The sequence below is a fragment of the Ammodytes marinus genome (genome assembly GCF_949987685.1).
Source record: "Ammodytes marinus genome assembly, chromosome: 8".
Taxonomy (NCBI): Eukaryota; Metazoa; Chordata; class Actinopteri; order Uranoscopiformes; family Ammodytidae; genus Ammodytes; species Ammodytes marinus.
In genome coordinates, this window is record NC_137212.1 from 23865148 (window position 1) to 23886423 (window position 21276).

Genomic DNA, 21276 nt, shown 5'->3' on the forward strand with positions numbered 1-21276 from the left:
TGGGCCCGGCCCGGGGGGGGGGGACGCCCTACCAACTGAGCTAAGGGCGCCCCCTTGAATAGCACCATTGATAGTCTGTGGTAACCCTCATGCAACCATCGGCTTAAGTATAAGTAACGCATACACAGTGTGTATATTCTGCCCAGGCGCTATTACAGCAGATGACCAAAAAGGCAAGACATGTAGTGTTCCTCTCAGCTTATAATCATATGAATTTGGCTCAAACTGTAAGTGCTTTGAGAATGTTCTCCACTTATTGGATAACTAATGATTCAGCCCTGCTTGCGTCACAGAGTGAGTCATGGAGAACCGTCATTTTGTGTTTGTCTGGAGCACCTGTGGCTCACTGTCTCTGGCTTTAAAGAGCACGGTGAGGCAGGCATAGCTGAGTGGGAAACCACATCTTAAAAAACAGGGATAACAACTGTTTATGTCCAAAGCCAGAGTCGCACGCACAGCTTTACAGAACCAGCTATTGGCCTCGGAAGGCACAACCACGACAAAACAAGAAGAGCCCTGTACAAGCAACGGGTATTACAGTACATGGTAGAATTATCTAAGCCTGATAGCATGTTCATCAGATTAAGGGCTTCCTGTTTGAAGTGTCCTACTGTTTACACACACACACACACACACACACACACACACAGTCTGCAGGGAATCAAGTATCTAAGTATATAAAATGATGGTTGGATTATTCATTTTATTCCTATAGAAGAAGCCCTGTCAGAACTTGTAGCTCAACCGGCACTTCTGCAAGATATTTTAATATGTCTTAAAGAAAGATTTTTTTTTCTTTTGTTCGTGGCACTGACGCTGCTTTTCAAAAACCCCCATTCTTTAGTTTCCACTGCGCCTTTGTGATAAATTCCAGCCTCTCCTGAACTCCTAGAGCAGGTTTGGGCAGTTCACTTGTTTACCTTTTCCTTTGGCCCCACCCCCTGCAGCTCTGCCACTTCCTGATCACCTTGGCCTGTTGGAGGTGAGCAGGTCCTGAGCTCACACAGGAGGAGTTGCCTTTCCCCGCTTTGGGTTGCAGAATTCCCTCGAGACAGGTGGTCGGATACAATTTCCCCACCTGAAGAGCTGCAGCCAATCGGCAGACCCGGTGACAGGGACAAAGTCCTCTTTACTGAGTCATTTAACTCTCCTTTGCCCCCCCCCCCCCTCTCTGAATGGTTTAATGTTACAGCCTCCGCAAGGGTTTACCTGTCCAGGTGGACTGCACTGCTGAAAGTGAACGACGCCCATGAAGTCATGTAAGTACACTTTCCCCACTAAAAGTTGATATTTTTTAAAATTTAAAGCGGGGGTTGTTGCTTGTCTAAATGCTCTTGCAGTGAAACTGTTTCAGTAGCTACAAAACATTGCTCCACTACCTGTTGCTTGTCTGTGTTATTTGCATAGAATTAGTTTGCATTCAATCTCTGTGTGAGTGTGTTCACTCTACATGCAGCTCAGGCATACAGAGTGCCTATAATGAGGTTTTTATGTGTAGATTTATTGTGACCTAGGCGTATTATTGCTAATCTCAGCGTCTCACTTAGTGTTCAGTACAGTCAGAACAGGTCCAGTCAGCCATTCCCATATTAGAGACACTCCAGAGCTTCACATCTGCCCACAGCTGTTCTCCCAGACTGAGGTGTCAGGTCTGGCTCAGAATCACTGTGGAGATTGCTATGAACACAGAGAGGGGCCGGCGTATGCATAGCTACACACACACAAGCGACTTATGTGGAGGTTCTAAAGAGGATCTAAAGTGCGGGAATCACATTACTGTTGTTCCTCTTCCCATATGTTCATTTGAAATGGGACGAGATGTACTAGATTTGCACATAACAAGCTTTATTATGTTATGTAACATCATCTGTACAGTACATCCCTGATTTCTTAATGAAATAAAGATCAGATGGACATAAAGATTCCACATTAGTTTGTTTTCTCATGTTTGTGCTACATAGCCACCATCACCCTTATCAAGTAGAGCGATACCAACAACACATGTACAGGTATGAATAAATGACTCATGGGGAGATTCTTGGTGGAGTGTGTAGAAGTAGTTCACCGGTTGGAACTGGTATATCCTAATTAACCATATAGAGATTTTTCAGTTGTTCTTTCCCCCTGTTTTTACCCTCTTTGTAGTTCTGATTTGTGTTGTTTTGGACCAGATCGCTGCATAAAGTGAAACAAAGAAAAAAACGAAAACTGGGCTTACTGGAATTTTCAGTGCTTTAGGGACGTGTCTGAACACAGCATGTTATGCTGGAAGTCTGTGTTGGTCTAATTTGACACACTCAGTCTTTGTGCCTCTCACTCCAGGCTGCCTCGTGTTCATTTGTGCTCAGGGTCTATGTGTATTGAGCGGCTCACACCAGATGATGATGTAGTATCAGCACGCTATTCAGTGTTTTTTAAGAACTGATAATGGACTGATATGTTTGTGAGTAACTTGTCCAGCACTCCCACACTGTGCTGGAACAGTGTTGGCGTGTGTGGGCCCTGTGATTGCGTTCCCCCTTTTGACATGACTCACAGAGCATGATGACGTTAGACCACACCTGCTTGTGTCCGTTGAAATAGTTTTAAAGCAGAGATTCCAGTACTGTGCAGACCTATCAGGGCATGGCAGATAAAGTAAAATCCGCAATGATTAAAAAACTCGTTATGCAAAAGGCGGGCTGTCCACGTTGTGGGATTTTGGCTGACTAGGCCTTTTTTTCTCGGAGGGCGTGTTTGCCTGATTGATACAGATATGATTTGATTTTTCTTGTTGAATATGAGGAGTGGGTTTGTACATATATAGCAACACGCTAGTTCAGCCGCGGACGGCGAAGAGTGCTGACGCAGACACAGCTACCTCGTCGTTGAGCTGTTTTTCACACTCAATCGTTAGGAAAAGGAGCTGACTCTGCACAGCCTTGTGTCATTATTAACTGGTCAAGTCATCGCAGATCACAGGAGAGTATAGCCAGGAGAGAATCAACAGCTCCATTTACATCAAGCGTGTGCAAACTGTGAGGGAGGTGGTGTAGGCCATCTAAAACAAACAACCTGCCCAGCTCTCCATATATGAAAAAGGAGACAGCCTAAAGTTGTACATAACTTTGGTTCAAAGGCAACGCAAACACTTTTCTCTCAGTGCTGAATCTACAATCCAAACACAGCCTTTTGTTTCGCTTTGTGAGCAAAAGTGAAAAGGAAATGTGGACAGAATGCAGCCAAACCCAAAAACCTTACATTTCTCTTGCTTGTTTGAAAACAGAATTGCAGGTATAAAAATGTTATAATACATCAGTTTCATGTAGTTCCCCATTTATCGGCTATCTGTTTTTGTCTCTTTTTGGAGAGAAGACCAGTGTTGTGTCTCTGTCGTTTAGTGACTTCAGGGATAAGGACTCGGAGTGAATGAACCAAAGAGAGCTATTGCTTCTCAGGAGTCGGGTGTGTCCTCTGAATGTGTGAGTGGGTGTAGGCCCGCTTGCGTGTGTGTGTGTGTGTGTGTGTGTGTGTGTGTGTGTGTGTGTGTGTGTGTGTGTGTGTGTGTGTGTGTGTGTGTGTGTGTGTGTGTGTGTGTGTGTGTGTGTGTGTGTGTGAGAGTGTGTGTGTGTGTGTGTGTGTGTGTGTGCGTGTGTGTGTGTTTTCTTCAAGTGCATGTCCCTGCATGTGGGTACATGTATTTGTGTTCTGGAAAGAATTGTCATTGTGTGATCTTCATTCCAAACTCTGATTATTATAGTTAATGGGTTCCAGTCAGGCTCTTCGGTATCTGCCATCCATTTTGTTTCAGACTAGAGGCAGACGTTCTGATTCGCTTTACTCTGTTCTTATCTTCTAACACCAAACTTTCTCAGGAGAGAAAAGGGTGCTATCTTAAAGGAGATTATATTATCCTGTTCAGCTGCAGCGTACATCAAACAGCTTTCATTTCTTTAATATGAAACCTATTAGTTTTTTCATTTTCAGCCTCTGCTGACTATTTAATCTAGATATCTCTTTCTCTCTTTCTTTCTCTTTCTCTCTCTCTCTCTCTCTCTCTGTCCCTCTCTGTCTCTCATTTCTCCTCATTTTTTGATGAAAGTGCTGTGGTCCATAGATCAGGCCAGACCTCAGACACAGCAGGTGCCCCAGTGTGTGATGAATCAGCCATGTAACCGCAAGGTCTCAGTGGGAAAGTTCATGTTTATTAAAACAGGCTCAGCCTCTTCTAGGCAGCCCCTCTGCTCCCAGACACTGAGCTCTTACGGCTGTCACAACTTGCCCGTGCGCCATATTCATACTGCTTACATAAAAAAAGAAATGAGGACGCCCATGTCTGTTTTGACAGTTTGATGGTAACTCGGAAGATTATGTAATGTCATATTTGTGTGGATTAGCATATTTGGGATGTACATCAAACTATATTGTTCAGATTTTTCAGGAGCATGGCAATGTGTCCAATTTAAAATAGAACTAGCACCGATGTAGACTTCATATGCACGTTGTGTTGCTGTTGTTGTTGGTATTTTCTTTATTTTTTTTATTTTTCAACAAGATGTAGTGTCTCATTAAGCAGCCGTAGTGGGGCGCCGACAAGGTGGCTGTTGCCAAGGTGACGTGTGTCTGAGCCCATCTGTTAGTGTCCATGTGCTCAGGGAGCCTGCTTGTTTTGGACATGACGTAAACATTGGCTCACTCACAGGGATGAGCTCAATGTTAACCAGTGAAGTACTATAAACTAATGTTAACTATATATTGCTTTAAACAGCAACTGGGTTGGTCATGCAGTGCAGTGAGTAAGAGCTGGAGACTTGTTCTGTCTCTGCACTTGCTGCTGAGATGAGTGGTATTGATGTTGCCTGTTCGATATCACTTCTCTGAGCCGGAGGAGGAAATCTAAGAAACTCAGAAAAAGGACATTTTGTGCTGCCTTTGTGCATTTCTGTGAAAGAATTACAGAATCCAGCCTTCCTGCTCTCTGCTCTGAAGCACAGTTTAGGAATATTCTCAAACCCGTTACATTGGACGTCTCCTCTGTGGAAAGTAACTACGTATAATTACTTAGTACTATCCTTATGTACAACTTTGAGGTAGCCTACTTGAGATTTTCCATTTGATGCTATGCAGAACCATGTGCCCTTCTTTTCTAAAATAAAGTGGCACAGTCTGTCTATTCAGGGACAGTCATTAGCAGTTCCCCTCTACAAGTTTTTTCATTTAAATTACAGCAGAGTGCAAATGAATAATGTATCAGAACTTTAATTATCTCACAACCCCATCTGGTGACCTTTTGGAGGGCCCAATCCAAAGGTTGGGACCCCCCTGGACTAAACTAGCCAACCATATTAAGTAGCTGAAACTAGCTCCACCTGGAGCAGCTACAGCAGTAGAATGCTGCAGACACATTGATGCATCAGTATTACCAATTTTTCTTGGGTGGTACAATGGCTTAGAGGAAGAGGGGCCAACTAGTAACCATGTGGTCACTGGTTCGATCCCCGGCACCGGACAGGAGGGCGTTGGTTGTAAAACTAGTGGCTGGTGTTACATCTACGGTGCCCACCATCTCTATCATTGTGTCCTTGATTGCTCCAGGGGCGCTGAACTATGGCTGACCCTGCACCCCCTCCGAAAAGTGGTAACTAGAGAGGAGATATGCCAAAAGATGAATTTCAATGTGCCTTGTGTAAATTGACTATTAAAGATAACTTAACTTACATATAATAAGTATGAAATATGATAACATATTGGTCACAAGGGACATTCAACCAACCCTTTACTTTTGAGACTGTTTGCTTTACAGGGTATGTTCACACAGTTGTATTGATGCTTTGAGTAAAGCATCTGAAGACTTTCTTCCTTTACTTTCTTTCTCACAATTTTTCATCACTTGTTCCCCACAGATGACTCCTGCTACTGACCTCCTCACTGGACCAAACATCCAGAATCATGCCCTCCACTAAATGAGTGTTCTGGAGGAGAGTGTATTGTCCTAAGTTGCCACTGAAATGGCTGAAGCGTCGGCCCCGCCTCTCTCCCCCGCAGACTATGGTCTGCTGTCCCCTCCCCCTGACCTGTGCTCCTCTTGTGGCCACAGTCACCAGCTGGAGGAGAACCACGAGTACCTTTACAAGGACGATGTGGACGACGACCTGGTGTGTCACATCTGCCTGCAGGCTCTGATCCGGCCCCTGGACACGCCCTGCGGACACACCTACTGCACCGAGTGTCTCACCAGCTTCCTGCTGGAGAGCGACTTCTGCCCCGTGTGCCGCGCGCCCCTCATGCTGCAGAGCTGCCGCAAGCCCAGCCTGCTAGTGCACAAGCTGCTGGACAAGCTGACGGTGGGCTGCCCTTTCACCGACCACTGCACTGAAACGCTGCCCCGCGGTGACCTGGAAGACCACATCAAGAGCAGGTAGGATGCAAGGAGCAAAGGTTGAGTTTGTCCCAAGAATCACAATGGTAAAATCAGAGTGTACCCTACCTAGAAGCCCTTGCAGGCATGTACATTTAAAGGATATTATATTGTAATCAGCGGCCTTATTAAAGCTACAGTGTGTAACTTCTGTGGCCTTCCATCCATGAGGAATTTTCTGAGCTGGTACACCAGTGTGGGGGGGGGGGGGGGGGCTGGGGGTCTGCGAAAAACAGAGTTGTGTGGACCTGATAGGCTTAAGAAACTTTGTGTCAACTCATTTGGCAATGGCTTGAACGCAACCGACGTTCATGTATGAAAAAGCACGGTAGCTTTAAATAATTAGCCAGTACTTGAGCTTCTTTTTTTAATTTTCATTTCCCTCCTATTTACCGTTGCTATCTGGTTAGGAACTCCAGTGACCTGCAGTAAACACACACTCGAGGATTCCAAACTCCCCTTTGCCCAGCGTCATTAACCCTCGGCTCCTTTTCCAAACGGAGTGTTCCTCCTCCAACCAGGCTTTCATCTGAACTAGGCCCGGCTCCTCTGTTTATATATCATTAAAAGGCAGTACTTGGGTTTTTTTCTCTCAGTCTGGGCTCTAATGCTCATTAACACTCCCCTAGCCCAAAGGCCTCTGGGATAATTAGTGCATCTCACCACACATCACACACACAAACAAGCAGCAGCAGAGTGTTTGCTTTTCATTTGCACTATACAAAACCTCAAGTTGCATAAAACAGTATGAACTAAAAAAAAAAGTATTTCCAGCGACCCTCCTCACACTACACTTTATTCTGTTTGTCCATTCTTCCCTCTATCTTTTTTTCTCCATCATTGCCCAGTCTTTTCCTCCATGCAGTGTGAGTGTAATAATGAGGTGTGGAGCTCCGAGGCCGACTCCCACAAGGCTTCAGCTGCTCTGCCATACTGTAGTTAGGAGGTGTTATCTGTGGAGGTGAGGGGCCAAGTCCAGAGGGACTACTCCACACAGTGTGTTGAAAAAGTTTCACTGGAACACCCACTTCAACATTTTATATTCGGTCCACTGATTTTCGCTGTCGGCCACGGTGGAGGGAATGTGTATTCGGCTGAATAGTTTTTGTGTTAGAGAGCTGGTTATTATTGTTTGGCTTGGCCTGATAACTGTTGAGTTGTAAAGTTCAGATAAGGTGGAGAAACTAAAGGAAAAACAAAAGTCCATAGCCTACACATTGCCCTGAAAAAAAAAACCCATAGGTAATCAACATGATTGAAATATGGTGATTACAAAGCACTGTATTGTGTCATTAAATTTGGGGTAGTCCTAATATTTAATCTTAATTGTCCCTTAATGTGTCACCTATCTGTTGGTAAAGTATCTAATATGTTTATAACAATGGACTGAAAACATGAGCTGACGTCAACATTTTCCAGGTGCAGCTTGCGTAACTTTGTCTTAATTTCGGGATGTGCGTAACGTGTCTCATAGTATACATGACAGTAAGATATGACTGTGCTGTGTTTGCCAAGTAGGTGACATTTTTGGATAGATTTTTGGACATTACAGCTTTCCTTCCACAGCCATGTCTTTCTGCAGATATTATAATATGCCCAGGATGGCAGAGTACACTGTCTGTTTTCCGTACCCCAGAGTCTGGCACTGGGTCAGGAGTCGTAATGACTGAGACAGCCACGCCATCTGGTCGGAGCTGATTTCATACTCATCCAATCATTCATGACCTTTATTGGCCTTTCCAGTTTTGAGAAATTATCATTCTGGACACAACTAGCAGCAATCAGCAGAATTGAAACCATTTGATCACCATTAAATCCTGTTGGTTTTGTTACTCAGTCTTGTGAGGGCTTGCCCACAATTCAGCTAGAAAGCACCTCCCCACCAGCCCAAGTATTTTCTTCTTCTTCTTAGCCAATTACGTGTAGCTACATGTGCGTGTACTGCCGGTAATGCTTACAACAGGTTTTTACCTACCCCCAATATCTCTCGCTCTCATAATTTCGTATTAGTCAAGTTCATTTAGCCAGTTTCATGTGTATGGTTTACTGTGGATCTACCTTAAGCAAGATAGTATTTATTTTCTTTTTTCTTCTTTCCTTTATGTAAAAATGTACTGTTCAGTTCAGAACCAACAGAGGAGTTCCTTGAGGCTTGTGTGAATATTTGGATACAGGGACAATTTGTGGGCGTTTTACCACAAATGTATGCTGCATGTTTAGATGTGGCAATTACTTTTGTTGTTGAGGATAGAGACTGTAAAAGGGATAAGGCCACCTTACAGCCATAGCTAGACGGAAGGTGTCAGGAAGGTAAGCTGAGCTTGTTTTTACTCATGCCTCATGGTTCTGCCAGTTTCTGTCTTTCTGTGAAAGATGTGTCAACGCAACCTGTCACACCTTAAACAGGATCATTTGGGGTGGGAGCCAAAGCCTTGAAAGAAGCAGAAAACACCTCACTTTGCTCTTTTCACGTCTTTATAACAGGTTCTCACCTATACTTCAACAAAACATGACCAACCTTATTTCTATGAAAGTGCTGATAAGCCTCAGAGCTTTACAAATAGTTCATTGCTTCCCAATTGCTAGCATAGCAATCAACAAAGTACCTGAATCTCTCCACTTCGAAACATTTTGGGCTAACTTGCTTTTTTTACTGTTATCTGAGGCCAATCCTTCAGGTCGTCCTCCCATCCCTTAATAGTCGAGAAGGCAGTGGTGTATTACATCATATCACCTGTTTAAGATGTGACGGTGGTTTCCCACATAATGTATTTCCACAAAAAGCTTAGAAGAGGGAATAGACACCTGTAGCATGCTGCTAACTTTCGCAGACCCTGGTTTGGTGAAGGAATGAACCAGAAGTGGTGCTCATAATTCATGCCAGGAATTATAACGTGGATGGACTCTATATTCCTCATGCCATCTGGTCATTTCCAAAGCTTCAATAATCTCTTCTTCTTCAAGCAGTATTACATGAATTGACATGCAGATAGCTCCTTGGTTTATACTCGTCAGACCTGTCTTGTTAGGTCGTTTTCACGAGGAAACACATTCAAGCCCAAGACATAACCACTTTAGCTTCACGTCAGTATGAGAAATTGGCAACTGTGAGTTGGAAATGGAAATGAATAACGGGTAGGCTATGTGTACTATGTGTATGTTATGATGGTGTTTTTGTGAGCGCGAGTTAATGTGCTAATGTATGAAACGACTCCTGCGGGGCGGACTGGTTTCTGTTCACAAACTGCATCCTGTCACAATCCAATTACATTTACATTTCCTGCGTGCCCTGTGGTCTCGTTGCTGTGCGTATACCGCTCAGATACCACGGGATAACTTGTGCCTCGGTAGTACGCACGCATGCATTGCATTAGCGCACACACAAAACAGAAGCTGCACACGCACATGCAAAATTCAGCCCCGTAACCACACTACCTCTCCACACATGAAATATTCATTCAGACGGGGTATTTACACCAGTTAAGTGTCTTGCTCAAGGGTAGCAGACAGCTCAGCGCTTTGAGAATTGGATAAAAAAGGGGGAAAAAAGTTAAGAAGAGGAAAAGCTAGGGAAACAAAAGGGAAAATGAATAGGAGAATGTTGCATGATGCTGAGTAAAATGTGAACTGTACAGTGTAAATGCTGGGGCCTTGACTCTACTTTGGAATGAAAGGTAGGAGGTAAAATTCATAAGAAACTGCTGCAGTATTTAACATTCAAAGTTTTTATGCCATCGTTTCTTCCATTCTGCATTATGTTCAGTTCAGAACATGACAGACAGGGATGGGGGTGAGAACAGATGAGAGATAAAAAAATAGAAATGGATGAAAGAGGATGGAAAAACACACCTCAAACATCGTTGAAAATGCATCTTGCCTCTGCTTTTCAACACCTCTAAGTGAATGCCAGTCGTTAAACACAGTCCATCGGCACACACCTCTCTCCCAACCATTCAGATCAGGTAGTGATGAAAGATGTGGTAACTGTGACATGCTTTCTTTCCCTCTATCTCCCTTTGTACGCTGTGTTATGAAATTAAATGATAGTATGAATGAATGGGCTGGATGAATGAAATGTTCACTGGGACAGTGGTTCTATGGATTTATTTCAAATCATTTAATGTTTTGCCCCACATCCACCCAGAATAACAAGCTTCCATCACTGCAGAGACTATTGATTTGGCGGTGTGTTTAGGTTTTTTTTTTTTCACTCTCCACACATGTAGGCAGATTCCTTTGAGCGATCGGACCAATGTGCTGCCACAGGGAGCAGTCTACTGTTGGAGAGCAAGGGGGTGAGGGGTGAGGGGTTCGGAGGCAACATATTCTCTCCCTCCTCTGTATTGCGCGACATATGTGCAGGCAGGAGGGGGGAGGGTGAATGCAGAGGTTGTGCGTGTGTGTGTGTGTGTGTATGTCCGAGGCGTGTGCGTGTGTGTACACGTGTGAAGGGGGCCGAGCCAATCAGAGCATCACCAAGTACCTCCCCACCCCTCCTGTCTCCGTTTGGTCTGCTCCATATCCCACCCCCCCTCCCTCAGTGGTTTCTGCTGCAGTATAAGTCACAGGCTGCGCTGTTCTCTCTGACATACACACACACACACATACACACACACACGCAAGCTCACACGCAAAACACTCTCTCACACACACACACACACGCCGAGGGAGACAGCCAGCATGCACACACACGCATACGAGCGCAAATCCTCTTACAACTCGCCAGTGCCCGGAGCAGATTAAGGGGCTGCACATCTCCAATTGTGTTCCAAATATGCCACCTTTGCATGGGTCTGCTTCCTCTTCTTTTTCTTCTGACACTTTCTTCTCCTCCTCCTCTTCCTCCTCCCGCTGTGCCACAACGGGACTTCTCCTCTGCACCTGCTTCTGATGCCGCTGCTGCTTCCTCTTCCTCCGCTCCGTCTTCAACCTCTGGCAACCGGCCCGTTTGCCTCTGCAGCTGAGATGACCAGGCAGCCGGCCTGAAGGCACATGAACAGCACAGAAAGAACTGCCGAGCTCACACAAGACACAGGGGTCTAGGGAGAGGGGGATAGAAAGAAAGAAGGAAAGAAGGAAAGAAAGAAAGAAAGAAAGAAAGAAAGAAAGAAAGAAAGAAAGAGGCTTGGAATAAAAAAAGGTAGGAGGTTGTAGAAAGGATTGATTGTGATTTGAGAGAAAGGGGGTGGTGGGTTGGGGGTGGGGGTGGGGGGGTCAGCACGGCCAGGTTTGGAGAATTGGAGGTGGTGGAAGAGGTGGAGGGGGACATAGGAGAGGAGGAGAGAGCTCCAGCAGTGCAGAGAGACAGAGAAGGGACAGAGCAGCGTTGACCATGAAGGCTCTGTTGCTGCTGGTGCTGCCCTGGCTCAGCCCGGCCAACTACACAGACAATCTGGGCAACCTGCACATCCTCTATTCTGAGCTGTGAGTACACACCACCACCACCACCACAACAACAACAACTCCACCTGCATTCCTGTCACCAGTATCACTCCATCATCACCCCATCTCTCCCCTCCATCAACACCCTCCAAGCCATACTGTGTTACTATGTGCTTGTGTCCGTCACTTGCTGTGTGTGTGTGTGTGTGTGTGTGTGTGTGTGTGTGTGTGTGTGTGTGTGTGTGTGTGTGTGTGTGTGTGTGTGTGTGTGTGTGTGTGTGTTGGTGGGTGGGTGGGTGTGTGTGTGCAGTGCAGTGCGTTCATGCATATTTATGCTTCCAATGTTGACATTTTCCTCATCATTGTGCCTCATGGTGGGAAATAATTGCTGACCGAATTGTTTCCGAATGCCCCTGCTCATTTGTTGCTGTGGCACTGGGATGCAGTATAGCCAGCAGGTATAGGGGCTTTGTGCTGTCCAGGACAGTTTGGATGCTACAGCACTGCACCATGGCTTCTCTCTCTCTCTCTTTCTCTCTCTCCTCTCTCTATCTCTCTCATTCTCTCTTTCTCTCCAGCGGCATGTGTGAGTGTGTTTATGACTTCTATATTGATTCGAGGTAAATGTCAGCACACGTTAGCTCTGTGTGCATCCCGCTAAACATATGGACGACCTGTGCCTATGTTGTGTTTGCTGGGGAATATACACTTTCACCTCAGCGTTAAAAATTCAAAGCTGGCCACTCTCGCGTCAGGTCTGTTGAATACACATTACACAGCTCTCTATGGGCACATTATCTATATTTCATTTAAAATAAACACGATCACTATCAATACATAGAATAACCCTTAACATTAAAACACACCTGTTGGTGCATCTTCTTCTTTTTTTTTTTTTTTCACAACCTTCCCTTTTAATATATGTCAATATAATATGTAGATGTCAACATGTTGGGTATTGTAGTTGAATTTTGACACCATAGACACAAACCTCTGATGTGTCACCATTAGGACTTCAATTTAGGATTATTTTCCTTTTAAATATTGTTTTAATATGAATAGTTTAAAATGTTTTGAAATAAGTAAATATTGAGTAAATATCTCAATTTCACAGAGCGCATGGCCACTTATTTATATTGCTGGTTTTGTCCGAACGGTCCACAACTCCAATATATTCAACTATATAGTGATGCAAAACAGAGAAAAGAAGATTGAACCAGCAAGTGTTTTATTTATTTTTTTATTTTTTACACATTTAGAAAACCAACTTCAATTTAATTTTTCAACTAATCATTGACAACTTGACTGATCGCTTCAGCCCAAGTCAAGAAAAAACAACAGACCAAACATCATCTTTTGACACTATATTGTACGTCACTTTCTTTATTCTTGGCTCCTCTCCATCTGAAGCGTGTTTTCTGCTCCCTGTCGGCCCCTTCAGTCTGCCTTTGTGTGGGAGTTAATGTTGACTGTATGCAGCCGCTTCGTGTGAAACCAAGGCTTTGCTGATCCCCAAGCTGGGCTATAGCGCTCTTTTCTCCGGCCTTACTGAAATATCCCATTATACTGCATGAATATGTAGAACAATGAATCGCCTTGCAAATCCACCGGCCCTCATTTCATTGTATGCTCTCTCTGCTGAGTGGGGCCTTAGCTCCTGCAGACACACAGAATGGATGCCAAAGTGGGGAAAAGGGGGGAGAAAGGGAAGCAAGTGGCGGAGTAGGCAAATTGACTGAAGAGGCATGGAGGAAGAGCTGAAATCCATTATGTTTGGTTACACACAGAATAAATGTTGGACGGAGAAGAAGCATGGAATGGGAAAAGAGGTGGGTGAAGAGAAGAGTACAGCAGTGTGTATAGGGGGAGATGAGAGGGGACAGGAGGGTATAAAGGTCACTTCCTGTCCATCTGGCCATACATACATATAGACAGCATGCCCAGAATATGTGGCTCGTTTCATAAATAAAAATGACTCCAGAGAGAGTTATGGACTTCCGTGCTTGTGATAGTGATCCTTTTTTTTTTGTTTTCGTGCTGATTATGACATGACAGTGAGAGAAACCAGGAGCAGACAAACGCGGACGTGGTGTTTTTCTGCCTGGCTAGAGAGCAGTGGCACACCATTTGTCTTTATCCATACTGTTGACAGGAGAGCAGCCTTCAGGGGGTGACCACCGGCTCTACCTACCTCTCCTCTGTTTTTTCCCAGCTCAGTCTTTCTCCCTCCCTCCCGCCCTCCATTCCTTCTTTCTCCTCTCCTGATTTGTATTAATTTCCGTGGTCACTACAGTGAGTTCCTATTGTGTGGGGGAAAAATGAGAATGGCTGCAATCTGTCTTATTCACACACAAATGTTTGAACACAGGCTATATTGGCTGTATACGCAGGGTGTAGATGGAACTAACGGCGCAATGTTTCTCTGTGATAAAATGCTTAATTTGGTTACTGCCGTTTCTCTCCGTCAGCACCAGCCAATAAAAAAAACAGTACTGGTAAGCTCCTAGATTGTAATTTTTTACGCCTTACTTAACACATATAAAAATAAACATGCACGCGCACACACACACACACACACACACACACACACACACACACACACACACACACACACACACACTCCTTGCCTTTTCCCTCCCCCAGTCAACATGGCCTTCCCCTGATAATAACAGTGCAGTGCTGTAGAGCATTAATGATTAATCTCTGCTCATTTCTGGTTCTGTGCTGAGATGTCTTAAACACTATGATTAGCTTTGCTCCTTGCGTTCAGCCTTCATCTAGTATGTGTTTGATCACAAAGATCTGTGCACACTCGCAGTGCTCCGGACATCTTCAGCATGGACGCATTCTAACAGGATTAGCCACCCGGCCGCCACGCGCTCCCTCCATCTGAACAATATGACTCATTTGTTTTATGCCAAGTCCATCTGGAGTCGAAGGCAGAGCACCATGCCGTGCACTCTTTGGCCTAGTGGCTGCTTCAAGTGTGGGGGCAGGCTTCACTAATTAGACTTTTGTTTGGATTAAATATTAATCCCTGTTCTTAAGCGAGGCAGCTCTTGCTGTCTCATTGAATCTACAGGACCAGATTTACAGGAGAGGCCGTGGGGAGAGTGGTTGCGAGATAGAAATCAGGCTAACAGCCTACTTCCTACCCTCCTGAACAACTTTCACAGCTCTTTAAAAAGAGATAACATTAAATCAGCTTAATTATTTCTTTGCGTGGGATTTACAGTATTAAGCACATTCGGTGAATCCACAATGGGAGCATGTATATGCATGAGTAGGCAAGGTCGATAAGCTATGACAGTGTACACTGCACACACAGTGGAACATGAAAGAAAACATGGGGTGAGGAAACACGTAGGACACTATTACATATTGCACTCCATATAAAATAAGTATGCCTGAAAACACACAGCAAACACACACATCCGACTATGTATTATCTATACATGTATATCTTCTGTATATATGTTTTATAGTCTGCATGTTGCATGTGTAAATATGGAGTCATATAGAACAGCTGAAATATATGTATGTATTCATTTATTCATGAGCGGTAGTGAGTAGCAGGTCATCCTGTTTACGTTAGCAGAGCTTTCCTGTCAGGTGTGTCTCTGTTCAAGCAGAATTCATCACACCAGCAAGGTGAAAGGTATTAGTGTCAGCATGCAGAGAGGCTTTAAAGATGGGATTGAGTTTGGTACTTTATACCAAAAGCATTTTACAAAATTTAAATGTATGATTTTTGTTTCCGCAATGCAGTGCGCTTTCATATCTGAGCAGAGTCCTTTACATCAGGTGTCCTACGTTCGTCTCATTGCAGATGTGCGTTTTGTTGAAATGTCAGCCAGAATTTGCCTCTGTCTGACTCAAAGTCTGGCTGGTGTTTGGGGTCTCTGAGGCTTGACATGTTTAACATGGAATCTTTTCTGCAGCCTCCTGTCTGCAGGAAGCTTATCTGTAGGAGGGAGGGAGGCAGCAGTGCGTAACTGACAGCAAAGGGGACAGCAGTGTAGAAGGTAATCTCTCCCGTGAACAGCGCCCCACTGAGTGCCAGGGCTTCTGGGTTGGGCCGATCACTGCTGGCTGGGTTTCAGGCAGTTGTACCATGGCACGTTGGAGGTAGAGGAAGCAGAACACTGCCAAGGGCTAGCGTGGCACAGAGTGAGAAATACAGGCTAGAAAAGGTGCCAGGAGCAATGTGGGACAACAGCCTGGCGGGGACTCTCTATGATGACACGTTGTGTATTGTGCGGTGCTGTAGGGCATTACAGTTTGAATTGCCTGCCCTTCAGTGAGAGAATCGTACATGTACACACGGCAGGACTGAGAGGTGAAACCTATTGGTGAGCTGATATCCAGCTCGGCCAGAGAGAGAATACATGAGTTGTAGTCCTTCTTGTGCTCTTCTCCTCTGTTGAATAAAGCAGTGAGCTTGCCCTCTTGGTTGAAACCAGATACTGACACAATAAAAGTCCTTCCAGCCTGATCATGAGGTCAGGGCCCCGACTGATGATTGTACATATTGATTGGCTGAAAAACCATGACTCAGAGTTTGGGCTGTCACTAACAGGCTGGCTTGGCGCTGGCTGAGCTGGGAAGCCTCTGCACTCATACACACACACACACACACACACACACACACACACACACACACACACACACACACACACACAGAGGCATCCAGCGTTGCCAAACCTGCCGAGCCAGTGCTAACTGCAACGGAGTACAATGACAAGCTCAAAACACAGACAAAGGGAATTTGTGTGCTGCCTTTGAGCATATTCACTTTTGATTTGCATTCATCTTCAAAGGCAGTAGGAAGTCACACCCAAAGCAACCTCGCCTAGTGTCCTTCAAAATGGAAGATCTGTCTTTGGAAGGAGAGAAAAAAAGAAAGCTTAGCCAAAAAGTTTCTCCCAAAGCACAGACTGAGCCCTGTAGCTGCGGTCTAAACCCCCACTTCTCAGCCAGCAGCTGGGATTACCCCTCACAGCGGGTCCATCCAATCAACACACCAGAGCATCCTCTGATTACCACTCACTAGTTCATCATTAACTGGATTACTCTCTTTGTTGTTTGCGCCACCCTTTCATCTCTATATGTATCTATCTATCATCCCTGCCCGTTCAAACATTACTTTATGTGTTTAGCATGTGGCCCGACTGTATGATAAAAGGGTACCGTAATTGATATACTGCTCTGATCAAGGAAAAATGTTTAATACATGCCTATATCAACATAAATGTAATTAATGACCACAAGCCCTACCTACATTGCACAAGCGTTCCATCGTTCAGCTACATTGTGCATATGTGTGTGCGCGCGCTTACGTGTGTGCTTACAAGCATGCGCATGTCTGTGTGTTATGGCCACAAGTGCTTCCAAAGAGCGCTGTATTTTCCCTCCCTGCTCAGTCTGGGATAAAACAAGTTACTCCTTCATGTATCTTAGCCAAAAGCTGCTATAGAGACGGTTTTCTCTCTTGGTAAATTTAGTTTGTTGTGTCCACAGGCAGTTGGTTAGAGAATAATAACATTTCTTTTTTAGCTCACAATGTGGCGGAAACAACACTATTTCTCTGAACTGATTAGATCAGTGGGGACTAGGAATTTGCTGATCATTGCGCCACTAGCACCTGTGCGTTCCCCATATTCATTAGTGCTCCGAGAATAAACCCATTGCGCACAGTCTGTCACTTCTCTTTCGCACAAAGAAATCTCCCATGTATCACACATACACACACTTGTTGTATTCCACACATTGTTCAGTGAAAAAAAAACTGGAGGCTACCTTGTTTTTTTTTCTTCTGGGTTCTTACATGGCAGGTGTCGTGGGTATATTTTCAAGAGCTACAGAAAGTTGGCTGCGATGTCTGGATTTGCCAGAAACAATTGCCTGCTGCTGCTTTCAGATTAAAAAGAGGAACTGGCAAGAAGAGAAAGAGAAGCTCAGGAAGACTTTGGGTCATACACAGGTCAGCGGATACCCTGGAAATCCAGACTCTTTTGCCGCTAGCAAATTTCAATTTGCTAGGCAGCTAACTCTTTGCACAAACCATTGGAGCTCATTAACTATGTCAGAAAATTCAGAGTCACCAATCAAATCCTACTATCTGAAATGGGCAGCCATACCGGATTACGACAGTGCTGCGCCGTCAAAGTTGTGATAGTAAACAACAAAGATGGCTGCGGATACGTTGCTTGAAACTGCTCTGGCCTAGGCACTTAACGATTTGGACTTAGATTTTTCTTTAAAAAATTGAGGGAAGTCGGCACTTCAATCTTTCAATAGAAAGAAAGATGTAATTGTTGATTTGCCGACCGGACACAGCAAAGGTTGAACTCTGTTGCTCTGTATACGTCACCTTGTCCATTGCTCTGATTGGTCAAAGTCGGTCGTAGTAGTGCTATCGAATTGCGTGCAGTGGTATTTTAAAATGCATAGGTTGGTGCCCCCTCTTGAGTTGGGAAGCTCTATTGCTCATTGCCAACCCTACATCGTTCTAAATGTGGGTCTGGATTTCCAGGCTAGTCAGCGGATGTACCTGGAGGATGAGTTGAAAAATAATAAAACAACAAACTACAACAATGCTTCCCAAAACCATTTGCATGACATCACACGTTAGATAATAGTAAGTAGCCCAGTGTCCGTGTCTGACTACCTGACCTGGAATCATCCCCTCGGCGGGGGGGGGGGGGGGGGGGGGGGGGGGGGGATTTGCTTTGTGTGCAGAGTGTGGCCCAACATGATTGTCCGTGGCGGTCGGAGAGCGCAGAGAGTATTTGGGTTAGGGAGGATAATCCACTCTCCCCTAAAGAGGATTGGAGCATCTCACGGGCTTTGATGAGTGGTGAGCCTGGTGTTTATTTCACATCACAAGACGGGTTTTTTTTGTTTGTGTCACAGCCAGCGCGCTTCAGCCAGAGCAGCAGGGTCACCGATAGCAACACGGGAAATTGTTATTGCACTGGAGAGAGTTCAGGGGAAGTATACGAGGATAGAGGAAGAGAGGAGGAGGAGGGGGGGAGGAAGGATAAGTGCGGAAGATTGTTTCGGTGTCTTGGCTCCTTATCTCGGCCACAGATCCCGGGACTTAAGAGAGATGAGATGTGATAACTGAGGATGTGGCTGACCCACCCAGGGATATACTGCAGCGCTAATGAGCATCCACTGAGCTCATGAGTGATCATCCCCCTGAAAAATGATGCTTTACGATAAAAGGGTATACAGCTTCACATGAGCTGACATTATTATACACGAAGGGGATGTTTGTTTGAGAAGAAAGAAATATAAGGAGGTGTATGGTGTGTTTGCGTGGATTTCTTTTGCTAGCACACCTCCCTCGACGCGCTGCACCTTGTCAGTGTGTGGTCGTAATTGGCTGGCTTACCTTGGCTCTGACACTCCAGGAGTCAGGACCACCCTGGCCAGAGACACAAGGGGTTTCTGTCATGCTTTCCTGCCTTTAACTTCAGACGGCACAGACTGTGGCCTTTAAGGTGGAAATAAGCGACTCTGTTGTCAAAATCACTTTGTGTCAAAATCTGTGAATATCTCCTCTCGATCCACTTACCTGTACGTACTTTGTGTGGGCCGCAAACAATTATTAATACACAGCCTAGGATCTATAAACTAGGATGCCAGCTACGATGGGACCCCTTATATACCCTTTATTTGCACACCAGTTTACAGAGCATGGACTGTGTAATAACAGGTTTTATTCTTTCAGCACACAAACAGTACGGACAGGTAGTACATCGTGGGGAGATTTTCACAACATGCATTCTCCAGAATCACTGACTGCACCTTTAACATTAAAACTATAAGCATATGAGATGTGGCCACTTGTTTTAAGGCCACCCTCATCCCCCCCTTGAGGAAGGAGATTTTAATTAACGGGAGACAAAGCCTTCAATAAACCAGTGGCACACCAAACAATGGCTGACTGCATGTGTCTCAGAGGCTCTGCACAGTGATAGCCTCTGGGTTTTCTGGGACTTAAATATTTTCTTTGGTTCTCATGCTCTGTGCCTAAGATCTCTAGAAATACAGAATCACAGGGCATGTAGGAATGAATCCCTTAAAAGCTTCCTTACTCAAATACTGTGTGCAGCGTCTATTCATTAATACATTGACAGACATTTTACTAACATTTGGGTGGTCTGTAAGATTTATGTAACTGAATGAACCTGTATGTTATGGTACTTGCCCATCTCCACCGACAGACTGTGGTTTTCCATATTCCACTACCCATACTGGAACAGGGGAATGTTGTCGAAGTCTTCAATTTCATATAGTCAGCTTGGACCAGAAGTCCCACATAATTCATAAGGTGTAGGGGTGTGTGTGTGTGTGTGTGTGTGTGTGTGTGTGTGTGCGTGCGTGCGTGCTTGCTTGCTTGCGTGCGTGCAGGGAGTTGATTCAAGTGTCCGCAGTCAGTTCTGCAACATCAGACATTGGTAGGGAGTGAATCTATATATAGATGAAGAAATTCACAGCAGCTGGTAGAAATTAAAGTTAACGAGAATGTTGTTACACAAGAATGGTCACAGCAGCTCTCAGTTGCGTAACAATGACGACAATTAAAGTTGCAATCTGTACTGTTTTCTGCTTAAGAGATTGTTTTTATATTTCATCTGTAAGTTGGAGTGTTGTGAAATATTCAAAAGATCAAGAGTCTACAACAATGCTTGCCCAATACTTTGCTCCATAGAAATAAACCATATGTAAACATTGCCTCTATTTGGTCAATGCTATCTGAATCATAACAAATATACAGTACTGCTTAAGAATAGCTTTTGTCCGTGTGTACTCATGCACACAGGTATACGTTTGGGAAGCTATGCTATTCTCAACGAATTGTTTCTGTTGAAGCTGCCAGCTGTGTTGCTGCATACAGCTAATTCTTCTAATTGATAGTGAGTGACACGAGGCGAGCTTCTGCCCCCTCAAGGCTGCAGCTATACTGCTGTTGAATGAAATACTGCTCTATGCAACTACTTCACTCAGTTAAGTGGTATGTTGCTGCGCGGACATGCTTGATAGCATTCAATTTACTAACTGAATGAACAAGAATAACTCACTATGGCACTGCCCACAAGCAGGTACTCATGGATGGACGGACACACACACATGCACTGTATATATCGCAGCATTACGTCACATCACATAGCTCAGAGTGAGATCAATAGAGGTAGTTCAGCTTCGTGTTATGCTGTATCTAACTGTGAGTCTTGTGGCTACTACAAGTGAGATATAGAACCCACTTTGGGATGAAAAGATTTTCCCAATGAAATATGGACTGGGTGCATGACCCGCTGACAGCTCTGTTATTGAGACAAAATGCTACTTCTAGTGATGTGCTGCCCAAAGGGGGACCAATGGCCTTCCCCGGGCTCAAATGGCTCACCAGCAGGTAATCTTGTTTCTTTTGTGTCTGCGATGATGGCCACCATTTTACTTGGCTTTTTACCTAACCCTCCCTCCTT

The 21276-nt window shown here is 44.7% G+C and overlaps 1 protein-coding gene across 2 annotated transcripts in view; it reads left to right on the forward strand.

Annotated features, from left to right (window-relative positions):
* The first annotated feature begins 988 nt into the window (after positions 1-988).
* The window catches only part of lnx1 (ligand of numb-protein X 1), a 34121-nt gene continuing 13833 nt past the window's right edge, over positions 989-21276 (forward strand). For both annotated transcript variants that reach the window (XM_080032401.1, XM_080032402.1), the window contains exons 1-2: positions 989-1259; positions 5883-6397. In XM_080032401.1, the coding sequence (XP_079888527.1) occupies positions 5988-6397 (410 nt within the window). In that variant the 5' untranslated portion in view covers positions 989-1259; positions 5883-5987. The remainder of the gene's footprint in view (positions 1260-5882; positions 6398-21276) is intronic.